This window comes from Salvelinus alpinus, chromosome 33, assembly GCF_045679555.1.
Source record: "Salvelinus alpinus chromosome 33, SLU_Salpinus.1, whole genome shotgun sequence".
In the NCBI taxonomy this organism is placed as follows: Eukaryota; Metazoa; Chordata; class Actinopteri; order Salmoniformes; family Salmonidae; genus Salvelinus; species Salvelinus alpinus.
In genome coordinates, this window is record NC_092118.1 from 17,306,064 (window position 1) to 17,318,241 (window position 12,178).

Consider the following 12,178-nt stretch of genomic DNA (forward strand, 5'->3'; position numbering starts at 1 on the left):
GGGCATTCCTCGTAGTCCTACCAAGAAACAGAGGAAGTGTTTGAGAGCTTGCCTTGGTCATTGGGGAGATAAATATAGCAACTATGCACTAACACAGTAGTTGCAGGACTTTATAAACCATATTAAATGGCCCGTTGCTGCTCTTGGGTTCACATTTACATACCTGAATCTCAGTGAAATATTACACAGGACAAGTCTAAGTGAACTCAGTGTTTAAATTTATTTGAAAGTTAAGCAATAGTGGTACACAAGAACATTCTTAGCAGTTACAGAACCTTACAGTAACACTTATAGAAAGTTGTACTGTACAGATGTATACCTCGTGATTTCATTAGATCATAATAAATTGAGATGATTATTATTTTTTAAATCATGATAAAAACTATCAATAAATATCTGGATCAGACATTATGGCAAACAGGCTTCAATTTTTCACACGAGGGGGGGGGCAGAGTTAAAGTGTAACAAAATCTAATTAATTTCTCATGTTAACTTTATTCACCAATTGAAACGTTGCACTTGTGTAGTTTGAAAATTGTTGCATGAGAGCAGACCATGTGTGAGTTCATTTTGCATGGCCCGATGCCCCAAGTGGGTTAGTTTGCAAATGTTTAGACCATTCCATTGGTCCTTAAGTGAAATCGCCACCCACCTGGGGCACCGAGCCATGCAAAACCAACTCACCCATTGTTTGGTTGTTCCCTGTAAAGAAAATTCAAGTATCACAATGTTTGACAGATAGAGGGAGGTACACAGCAATGGGGGAGGGGGTTGATAAATTAACAAGGCCGCATAATTTCATCTCTCCCAGGTGATGTGCCATACATCCACAAAAGCACTTAAAAAAGGTCCAATTTTGAATTCTTACAATCAGGATATTATTGTGCAAGTAAAACCGTTTTTTTATTACAGACTTGTGCATTAGTCCTGACTAAGTGTTTTCACTTGAAATGGAGACATTAAGCAATTCAAACCCAACACATGAAGCCCATAATGAGGAGGTAGAAACACAAGCAAATATAAACCATTAATGTTATGGTAACCATTGGATTACAGTTGAGGATTCTTTGTAACAATCAAGGGATGAGTGAATATTGCAACGACTCATGTATGACGTTGAGCAAAGTGCATCTCTAGTGTTGCTAATTGGTTAACAACAAAATAAAAGCATAGAATTCAGCAGCAGGAACGAGGCCCTTGCAATTCAATTGTCTTGAAGAAAAACAAAAGTCTAGATTCAAAGCAGCTGATACCATTGATCTTAAAAGGGGCTCTTAAAACAGATAGCAAACCATTATTACGCTTAGGCGCTAGAAAAGAGCCAAAAAGGGGGGGAAAAAACAAAACATGCATTGGTTTAACATGGCCAAAAACTTAATAGCGGAATGAAGTGTTGCAGTGGTTAGGTATGCATATCGGGACAGGGAAGAAGGGAAGGAAACAAAAGCAGTATTAAATCAATAGCATTTTTGCACCATTAGGCTTTTGGCTGGTTCTTCAGTCAGCTTCCTCCTCAGACTCTTCTTCCTCAGCAGTCTCCAGCCAGGTCAGCCACTGGTTCACCTTCACAGGGAACATACCATGAGCCAAAACAGAGATGCATTACCCATTTCTGTGGTGTATTTCTAGTCTAATAAAAAAGCCAGTTTAGTATGCACCTGCAATGGTGTGAGTTGCAATACAAATTGTCTGGGAGTAGAAATGTAATTACCTGGAATAATGCTTTCCCCTTCCCAGGAAACTCTTGAGTTATGTCTTCTTTCCATGCAAGGAAGGCTTCTTCTTCAATGATTTCCATATCATAGAAGTGGACAAAATAGCGCAGTAACATGCCTAGAGAAATAAAACCTATATTTTAAAAAACCAGTTTGAACAAAACCCTTCTAGGCAAATGTGCTTGCATAAAATTAACCCAAGTAATAATTTGACCCTGTGACCTGTACATACCTTTAGGGAAAGTTTTAGCATTGCAGTGGACCTGCAGTGCGTAGAGGGCACTGACTTGCAGATCCTGGTGATCATGCAGGAACTTCTGCATCACTGGCTTGAAGGCCAGCAGCAGCTGCTTCTCCTGGTCCAGCTGTTCTTTAGTGGGGGCTGATAACTGGTCTTCTTCCTCACTGGCATTTATCTCTTGGGCAATGTACTGCAAGAAACTGGAGGGGGAAGGGGGAGAATTTAGACCTAGTCTTAATAACATGCATCCCAAGATGCATAACCACAGAACTGTGCAATGTTGGGCATTAGCCCTTTCCCCATACCTGGTCATGAGGATGTTGACAAAGCCCTTGTCAGTGTGGAGCTTAGGTGAGATGTTGTCCTTGATCCACTTGTAGATGCACTGGGGAGAGGGGTCTGCTTTGATCTGCTTCAGCAGTTCCTTTTCCAGCTTCATGAGTGGGAATAAGAAGCTCAGGCCTTTGCCCTCCAAGATCTCCAGCATGCGATCCTTGTTTTGGTCGATTTCTGCAAAATCACAACAATCTTGTTCAAATGTGAAAACTTGATAGAGCTTTCTAGGCTAAGGGTTTAGGAGAGGTTGACATACCAGGCAGCATCTTCTGCATGTTGACCTTGCTTTGCTGGAATAGATCGGTGAGCCACTCACGGTCCTTCAGCTTGGCAGTCTGTTGCAGACAAAGCAGGAAGAGGGGGAAGTGGGTGCCATTCTCCAGAGGGTGGGCTAGCTCGTCCATGTTCACCAGCTCTGCGATGATGGCTCGCGCCGCAAACTGGGCCAAGTAGGACTTCACCAGAGGAATGTCCACTTCGATCTTGGGACACTGGTCCAGAACACTGAGAAAAGCCTGTAAAAAAGTACAAAGGCATGTGGTGAGTAAATTCACTGAACAGTAGAATCGTTGATATCTTACAACAAAAGCTCTTTGCCATGACTGGCCGACTGACCCGCATGAAGCTCTCCCCAGTAACAAGGCCCTCTGTGCGGAGTGTGTGGATCAAGGTGCTGGCATGCTCCTTGTCTTCGTCTGGACAGTCAAGAGAACAGATCACGATCTTGCTCAACATCTCAGGCAGGAAGTGTTTGGGAGCCTTCATCTCTCTTACACCGTTCACAGCTTCATCAATGTTTTTGCTGTTCAGGTAATCGGTCACTATGGTCTCCTGATAAGATATAATATGGACAAAGACTGTTAGCTTTCGGAAATTCTTCTATGGGGCAAAAAGTATAACTTCAAGGAGTTCCTTGAGATTGTAAAGTGGAACATACGGTCATCTTAAGCAACTCTTCCTTTGCAGGAGGCGGTTTCTTGGTGGTCTTTGGAGGTTTTTCCTGAATTGGAGGAGGGTTGGTTTTCAGACCAAGCAGAGGAGGCTGAGAAATGATAAGACCGTTTAGAGTGGGCACAGACTTTAAATACACATCAACTCCAGCTGAATGCTATAAAAGCGGTATGCGTGTTTGTCTTTACCTGTCCCAGTGGTGGCGTTTGAGTGCGTGGAGGTTGAACACTTGGAGGAATCATTGTTGGTATCTGCGGCTGCAACTTTGGCACTTGGTTTGTGTTGAGAAGGAATGACTGTGCCGGCCGTAGGCTGATCTAAGAGGGGAATAGAGGGTATTATGCATTGTTCTCATCTTTTGCATTAAAGTGTTTTGGCTTGTTGCCTGTGCAAACGGTGGTTTAAAAGAGTGGGTATCTACCAGGTGTTGTACCTCATCAGCGTTGAGCGATCCTTTCTTGATGAAACGCGGTGCCATGTCCTTAGACTGAGCCTGCTGTTGCTGGTTCTGGAAAATTGGATTCTGCCCCTGAGAAAATTTTTGCAATTACTTTGGATGCAATGCCATATCCATCAAGATTTGAGCAGTTCAAGAATACTAAAAAGCTACTGCTTTTAGTAAAGGGTGCAACTTTCACCTGGTTAGATTTGATGAAGGGCTTGCCTCCCATCTCAAACTGAGACTGGGTAGCAGGGGCTGTGTGCCCACTGTGGCCGTTGAAGAGTGGGTTGGTGCGGTGACGGCCCATGGTGGGCGAATACCGGTCCTGAATCACTCCAGGGCCTGTGCCGATCCCACTCCCTAGTAGCCAGGACACACGTTAAACGTTGGACAACATGACTCGAGATGGACAGCAATAAATTCAAACTACTCAGGAGCGTCAGTCATGGATGTACCTGGCATCTGTCCAAACATATCCGCCAACCCTCCAAGAGTTTCCCTGTCAAGTTTCATCCTAGGCATGAAGGGCCCCTCCAAAAAGAAGTCAGTCCTCATTCCCTGGGCCATTGGTGGAATAAAAACACCCAAATCCTGCAAGACACAAAGCAGACGTGTATTAAGACACACCGTGGCATTACAGATTCATAAGATTTAGCTGCACTTAATAAAGAATGGTTAACTAACTTTTACTGCTTCCTGACGAATCTGGTTAATCGTCTTTGGTCCATTATCGATAAAAGCTTTGCGAGCCACCCAATTGTTCTCTCGCAACTCCACTGAATCCTGCACCAGGAAACGAATCCTTGCCGGCAAGTCCTTGTTGTTCATTAAGGATTTCATACGGCCAAAGTACTGATCCATTAAAGACTGCAAGAGAAACAAATTAGTCACGCCCAAACGGAAAATAATATTAAGACACTAAATAAAATGACTCAAGAGTATATGCTTACCCTAGCCTTTTCATGATCGAGTCTAGGCCCCACTGTTCTCATTATCTGACAGAGGCACTCCAAATCTTCCCCCATATCCTTAAGTTGGACTCTCTTCTTCTTTTCCAAAAGCTAAAATAAAGACGAAAGATTAGTTAACATGCATTTCATATGGTTTAACATTGTAAAAACAGTACTGATGTATTCGACTTACTGTTTTGATGCACTTATGAAGGATAGATTCATGGATAAGATCGAGTTTGCCAAGTTCCCCAATGAATTTGATATTGCCCAGCATCTTAAACTTGGCAATGGCATGCTGCTCCTCTTCCTCAGAGGTAAGAGGGTTGTCATGTTTGTCATAGACTGAGGGAATAGAAAAGAGCAAAGGTTAACACAATCAACCACACAGGGCACAGAAAATAGGCACATTTTTTCAAATGTTCACTCACTTTCAACATTTCTGGCGCGGTTCTCAAATTCATCTTGAAGCTTAGAAATCAAAAGTCTCCTGAATGTCTGCAACACACATTGTTTCCAAATGAAAAGATTAGATGGGGGAGAAGGAAAAAAACATGATACAATTGTCTATAATAGTAGTAATCAATCTGTGATGAGGATGACAATGATGCTTACGGTGCTTTGTTTTTGTGACGTTTGGATCTCTGGCGATGGGCCGTCAAAGTTCGGTGCGTCCTCTGCCAAGCGCAGACATAGCTGTGCATAAAGCGAGCTATACTTGGGCTCTTCGAGGGCTTTGTCAACAATCTGTTTGAAATGGGGTGACGTACACTGAAAAATATAGCCGTTTTCCACTCGATCAATAATAAACATTAATGCACAGAGCTAAGAAATAGATTTTAAATTACCAACAAGATCACTCCTTTTAGGACGAGTTTTGAATCTACGCCCACATTCAGGAGCTCAAGGCATAGCTTGTCAAACTTCTCAGGGGTCAGTTTATTAAGTATGCTGAGGATGGAAAGAACAGGAAAGATGAAAAATACTGCATTCTGAAGACAAGGCATTATCTGGTGTTAGAAAATAGCACCACTAACACACATTCACTGAAATCTGCTGACTTGCAAATGGGCCAGTCATTTCTGGTGGCTTTTTTTTTTTTTTTTGCTATGGGGCGCAACCAGATTCAAGTTGGCAAACAGCCTACAAGATTACATTTATTTGAATCTAATGTGTGTAGCCACAATTTATTAGGGGATTACATACCCTCTCACTTTCCTGAAGATTGCATCATGTCGTTCTTTTTCATTGGAGGCATTGGCATCTCGTCTAGTGCTTCGTGAAGGAACCCATCTCTGAACGCTAGATCCTGGGGCTTTCCCCAGGAACTCGCTGCAATTAACAGCATTAGTGACATCTGAAGTAAGATTGTTTGGAGTAACATTATGTTTTGGTAAAATGGCTTGAATAGTACCTGTTGCCGACAGTCTTGGGATGGTACTGAGAGGCACCCCTACCTCCTCCCCCACCCGAAGAAGCACTGTGGAACAAATATGATTTACTTGAAGAATAGTGTGAACAAAATGACATAGCTAGAACTACTAAAGCTATAATCTAGTCTACACTATGTGAGGGATATCAGTAGGAAGTGAAACAACGACCTATGAGGTCTAAATTGCATTTAGCCCGAAACAAGTTACAATCTTACCTGAAACGAGAAGCACCCCCTTCTGCAATCACACTCTCCACTTTGGCGGCTTGACAACGATGAATTCCCGAAAATAATAATATTCAATGGGTGGGGGTAGGCAAAAGCGACCTGAAGAAAATGCATTTTTAGAGTACAAAGTAAATTAATAAATTGACGCATGGCATACACTTCCTGCTAAAGCACAGAGCTGGCTAGCTTCACTCGCAGCTAACGCTACACATCCTTTGTTGTAAATGGCCAGTAACTAACTACTGGTAGCCTGACTCATTTAGCTAACTAAACACATGGCAAGGACTTTGTAATACTGAGATTCCGAATCCATGGCATGTTTAGCCATCCATGTCTGTTTTGATCAAAAGTGATCTGTTTATTAAGTGATAACTAACTACCTAGCTAATTAATTATTACCGGTAACTAGCTCATCATTTCCTCTCTGCCTGTTGGTTGTGGTGGACTAGTTAACTACGTTAGCTGGCTAGCTAGTTAGCAAGCAGTCATCACTTTCAACATTATTGTCAGCTGTCTTGTGATACGATATCAACATTTACAAAGTTGATTAGCTAGCCAGGTAGCTGCCATCATCATGTTTCATGAAAATAACAATATGCCGGTTCTGTGTGCAAGTGCTTAATATTAGTAGTATATTACCAATGGAAAGACTCCATCTTCTACTAATGTGACGTGATAAATTGTAGTTAAAACGCTAGTTAGATTACAGACTGTTATCCAGTTAGCATACGCAGGAAACGCCACATTGGAAAGCTAGCTAGCCAAGTAGCTAGCTAGGCTAACAATCGGAAGCCATTTTAGAACAGTTAAACGGCCAGTTAGCCAAACCTAAAGTTAAATACTGACTAGATGTAACGATCATACCTTCACCGAAGGAACGTCAGTTTTGTAGCTGGTGGGGTTTCCAAATGTGAGAAATAAAAATAAAGAAGGAAGGACCCTGTTTGGTCGTGGTTAATTAACTGGAAATACTGAAATAAAAAGCAGTGTGTTCCAGGACCAGACCTCGCACCGGTGAGAAGAATGCTGACTGTAATCTACGTCATGCGTAGATGGGACTTTATTTACTGGGCTGCCAGCCTTTGTATCACACGTAAAACAGAATCAAATACTCCCCTCTCAAGATCACCCACATATATATATATATTTTTTTATCCCTAAATAAAAAAAAATGTAACATGAGTTTACTGGGGGAAATACACGCATTATGTATTTGTGTTGTATTCCTGGACTGAATTCATAAACTGCATTCTCTCTCAATTGTTATAAAGCCTTTTATATAAGGTACAACCCCAAATCCGTAAACACGGGCACCCTCATAGATATCATCTTAACCAACCTGCCCCTCCAAATACACCTCTGCTGTCTTCACCAGGATCTCAGCGATCGCTGCCTCATTGCTTTCGTCCGTAATGGGTCTGCGGTCAAACGACCGTCACTGTCAAACTCTCCCTAAAACACTTCAGCGAGCAGGCCTTTCTAATCGACCTGGCCCGGGTATCCTGGAAGGATATTGACCTCATTCCGTCAGTAGAAGATGCCTGGTTATTCTTTAAACGTGCTTTCCTCACAATCTTAAATAAGCATACCCTATTCAAAAAATTTAGAACCAGGAACAGATTCACTCCAGATCTGACTGCCCTTGACCAGCACAAAAACATCGTGTGGCGTACTGCATTAGCATCGAATAGCCCCCGCGATATGCAACTTTTCAGGGAAGTTAGGAACCAATATACACAGGCAGTTAGGAAAGCAAAGGCTAGCTGTTTCAAGCAGAAATTTGCATCCTGCAGCACAAACTCCAAAAAGTTCTGGGACACTGCAAAATCCATGGAGATTAAGAGCACCTCCTCCCAGCTGCCCATTGAGGCTAGTGAACACTGTCACCACCGATAAATCCACGATAATTGAGAACTTCAATAAGCATTTTTCTACGGCTGGCCATGCTTTCCATCTGGCCACCTCTACCCTGGTCAACAACCCTGCACCCCCCAGAGCAACTTGCCCAAGCCTCCCCCATTTCTCTTTCACCCAAATCCAGATAACTGATGTTCTGAAAGAGCTGCAAAATGTGGACCCATACAAATCAGCAGGACTAGACAACATGGACACTCTCTTTCTAAAATTATCAGCCGAAATTGTTGCAACCCCTATTACTAGCCTGTTCAACCTCTCTTTCATATCGTCTGAGATCCCCAAAGATTGGAAAGCTGCCGGTCATCCCCCTCTTCAAAGGGGGAGACACTCTAGACCCAAACTGCTACATACCTATATCTATCGTACCCTGCATTTCTAAGGTCTACGAAAGTCAAGTTAACAAACAGATCACCGACCATTTCGAATCCCACCGTACCTTCTCCGCTATGCAATCTGGTTTCCGAGCTGGTCATGGGTGCACTTCAGCCACGCTCAAGGTCCTAAACGATATCATAACCTCCATCGATAAGAGACAATACTGTGCAACTGTACTCATAGACCTGGCCAAGGCTTTCGACTCTGTCAATCACCACATTCAGACTCAACAGCCTTGGTTTCTCAAATGACTGCCTCGCTTGGTTCACCAACTACTTCTCAGACAGAGTTTAGTGTGTCAAGTTGGAGGGCCTGTTGTCCGGACCTCTGGCAGTCTCTATTGGGGTGCCACAGGGTTCAATTCTTGGGCCGACTCTTTTCTCTGTATACATCAATGACGTCACTCTTGCTGCTGGTGATTCTCTGATCCACCTCTACGCAGACGATACCATTCTGTATACTTCTGGCCCTTCTTTGGAGGGCCAATGCCATACAACTCTACTTCCGTGGCCTCTAACTGCTCTTAAATGCAAGTAAAACTAAATGCATGCTCTTCAACCGATCGCTACCAGCACCTGCCCGCCCGTCCAGCATCACTACTCTGGACGGTTCTGACTTAGAATATGTGGACATCTACAAATACCTAGGTGTCTGGTTAGACTGTAAACTCTCCTTCAAAACTCACATTAAGCATCTCCCATCCAAAATTAAATCTAGAATCGGCTTCCTATTTCACAACAAAGCATCCTTCACTCATGCTGCCAAACATACCCTCGTAAAACTGACTATCCTACCGATCCTTGACTTTGGCAATGTCATTTACAAAATAGCCTCCAACACTCTACTCAGCAAATTGGATACAGTCTATCACAGTGCCATCCGTTTTGTCACCAAAGCCCCATATACTACCCACCACTGCGACCTGTATGCTCTCCTTGGCTGGCCCTCGCTTCATATTCGTTGCCAAACCCACTGGCTCCAGGTCATCTATAAGTCTTTGCTAGGTAAAGCCCCGCCTTATCTCAGCTCACTGGTCACCATAGCAGCACCCACCCGTAGCACGCGCTCCAGCAGGTATATTTCACTGGTCACCCCCAAAGCCAATTCCTCTTTTGGCCGCCTTTCCTTCCAGTTCTCTGCTGCCAATGACTGGAACAAATGGCAAAAATCACTGAAGCTGGAGACTCATATCTCCCTCACTAACTTTAAGCACCAGCTGTCAGAGCAGCTAACAGATCACTGCACCTGTACATAGCCCATCTGTAAATAGCCCATCCAACTACCTCATCCCCATACTGTTTTTTTGTTTTGTTGTTTTTTTGCTCTTTTGCACCCCAGTATCTCTACTTGCACATTCATCTTCTGCACATCTATCACTCCAGTCTCTATCACTCCAGTGTTTAATGGCTAAATTGTAATTATTTCGCCACTATGGCCTATTTGTTGCCTTACCTCCCTTATCTTAACTAATTTGCACACACTGTATGTAGACTTTTTTCTATTGTGTTATTGACAGTATGTTTTGTTTATTCCATGTGTAACTCTGTGTTGTTGTTTGTGTCGAACTGCTTTACTTTATCTTGGCCAGGTCGCAGTTGTAATGAGAACTTGTTCTCAACTAGCCTACCTGGTTAAATAAAGGTGAAATAAAAACATCTAAAATAAAAAAAGAATTCATTTAATAATCCATTATGTCTGAGTTAACTGTCTGAAAAAAATCTAAGATATATATATATATATATTCTATTCTACTTATTTGTGTCCGAGCTATTGTAAATGTGAGTTTGTGTTTTTATATCATTATTAGTTGCAATATCTGGATACAAAAACAGCAACATCTGTGGTGGTCTCCCATGGTTAAACCACTCTTCATTCAATTTCTGTAAAGCCATGGGTAGTATGCGGTTGTTATTGGCCCGAGCCAAAATGCACAGGATGTAGACCCAGACAATGTGCTAATTTCCAGTGCAGTACATTGATTGACTTGGGCTCCGGTACCTCCAGGCAGTATGTTTAGGTTTAGGAGGCTCACTTACACATCTCTGATAAAATGTTTTGAAATCGCTGAAAGAGAATATTGGTTTCATGTAGCCTATTGTTGTGAGTTTTTAGGGATTAAACTTGATTCAGTGGGCTATTTTACAATTGTCCTGAATTTCAGTATTCTCATTCAGTGATTTTAAAACGTCAACACGTTTTGCTAGCTACATAGTTGTCTTTGCTGTCTTTGTATCTAAGATAATTGTGTAGTTTAGAGTAATTATCGGTTAGCTAGCCAGCTATTTTCGTCCGCCGCGCTGCCGTTCTCCTACCTAGTCAACACTGCTAGCTAGCCAACTTCTACCGAATAGTAGAAACTATTACATTACAACGGAACGACTTGATTAGCGTAGTGTTAGCTAGCTACATAGTTGTCTTTGCTGTCTTTGTATACAAGATAATTATGTAGTTTAGAGTAATTATCGAGGTTACCTAGCCAGCTACACTTTCAAACAAAGTCAACAACGCAGCCACTGCTAGCTAGCCTACTTCACCAGCCAGCAGTACTATATCATTTTAGTCAATAAGATTTTTTGCAACGTAAGCTTAACTTTCTGAACATTCGAGACGTGTAGTCCACTTGTCATTCCAATCTCCTTTGCATTAGCGTAGCCTCTTCTGTAGCCTGTCAACTATGTGTCTGTCTATCCCTCTTCTCTCCTCTCTGCACAGACCATACAAACGCTTCACACCGCGTGGCCGCCGCCACTCTAACCTGGTGGTCCCAGCGCGCACGACCCACGTGGAGTTCCAGGTCTCCGGCAGCCTCTGGAACTGCCGATCTGCGGCCAACAAGGCAGAGTTCATCTCAGCCTATGCTTCCATCCAGTCCCTCGACTTCTTGGCACTGACGGAAACATGGATTACCACTGATAACACTGCTACTCCTACTGCTCTCTCCTCGTCTGCCCACGTGTTCTCGCACACCCCGAGAGCTTCTGGTCAGCGGGGTGGTGGCACTGGGATCCTCATCTCTCCCAAGTGGACATTCTCTCTTTCTCCCCTGACCCATCTGTCTATCGCCTCCTTTTAATTCCATGCTGTCACAGTTACCAGCCCTTTCAAGCTTAACATCCTTATAATTTATCGCCCTCCAGGTTCCCTTGGAGAGTTCATCAATGAGCTTGACGCCCTGATAAGTTCCTTTCCTGAGGATGGCTCACCTCTCACAGTTCTGGGTGACTTTAACCTCCCCACGTCTACCTTTGACTCATTCCTCTCTGCCTCCTTCTTTCCACTCCTCTCCTCTTTTGACCTCACCCTCTCACCTTCCCCCCCTACTCACAAGGCAGGCAATACGCTTGACCTCATCTTTACTAGATGCTGTTCTTCCACTAATCTCATTGCAACTCCCCTCCAAGTCTCCGACCACTACCTTGTATCCTTTTCCCTCTCGCTCTCATCCAACACTTCCCACACTGCCCCTACTCGGATGGTATCGCGCCGTCCCAACCTTCGCTCTCTCTCCCCCGCTACTCTCTCCTCTTCCATCCTATCATCTCTTCCCTCTGCTCAAACCTTCTCCAACCTATCTCCTGATTCTGCCTCCTC

General features: G+C 43.3%; 1 protein-coding gene across 2 annotated transcripts; it reads right to left on the minus strand.

Moving 5' to 3' along the window:
- Positions 1–201: 201 nt before the first annotated feature.
- Positions 202–7,329, minus strand: LOC139563335 (eukaryotic translation initiation factor 4 gamma 2-like). 2 transcript variants are annotated; one of them, XM_071381966.1, is made up of 21 exons: positions 7,160–7,329; positions 6,284–6,394; positions 6,050–6,115; positions 5,842–5,967; positions 5,484–5,586; positions 5,251–5,382; positions 5,067–5,133; positions 4,829–4,980; positions 4,636–4,746; positions 4,370–4,552; positions 4,141–4,276; positions 3,882–4,045; positions 3,677–3,772; positions 3,432–3,560; positions 3,230–3,334; positions 2,908–3,123; positions 2,549–2,807; positions 2,262–2,466; positions 1,948–2,156; positions 1,712–1,833; positions 202–1,563 (listed from the first exon to the last, which is right to left on the minus strand). In XM_071381966.1, exons 8-21 carry the CDS (start codon positions 4,910–4,912, stop codon positions 1,498–1,500), a joined length of 2,085 nt encoding a protein of 694 aa, XP_071238067.1. In that variant the 5' UTR covers positions 4,913–4,980; positions 5,067–5,133; positions 5,251–5,382; positions 5,484–5,586; positions 5,842–5,967; positions 6,050–6,115; positions 6,284–6,394; positions 7,160–7,329; the 3' UTR covers positions 202–1,497. The 2 variants fall into 2 exon arrangements, with proteins under 2 accessions (XP_071238067.1, XP_071238066.1); XM_071381965.1 differs by having other exon boundaries at positions 3,665–3,772.
- Between the last annotated feature and the right edge of the window lie 4,849 nt (positions 7,330–12,178).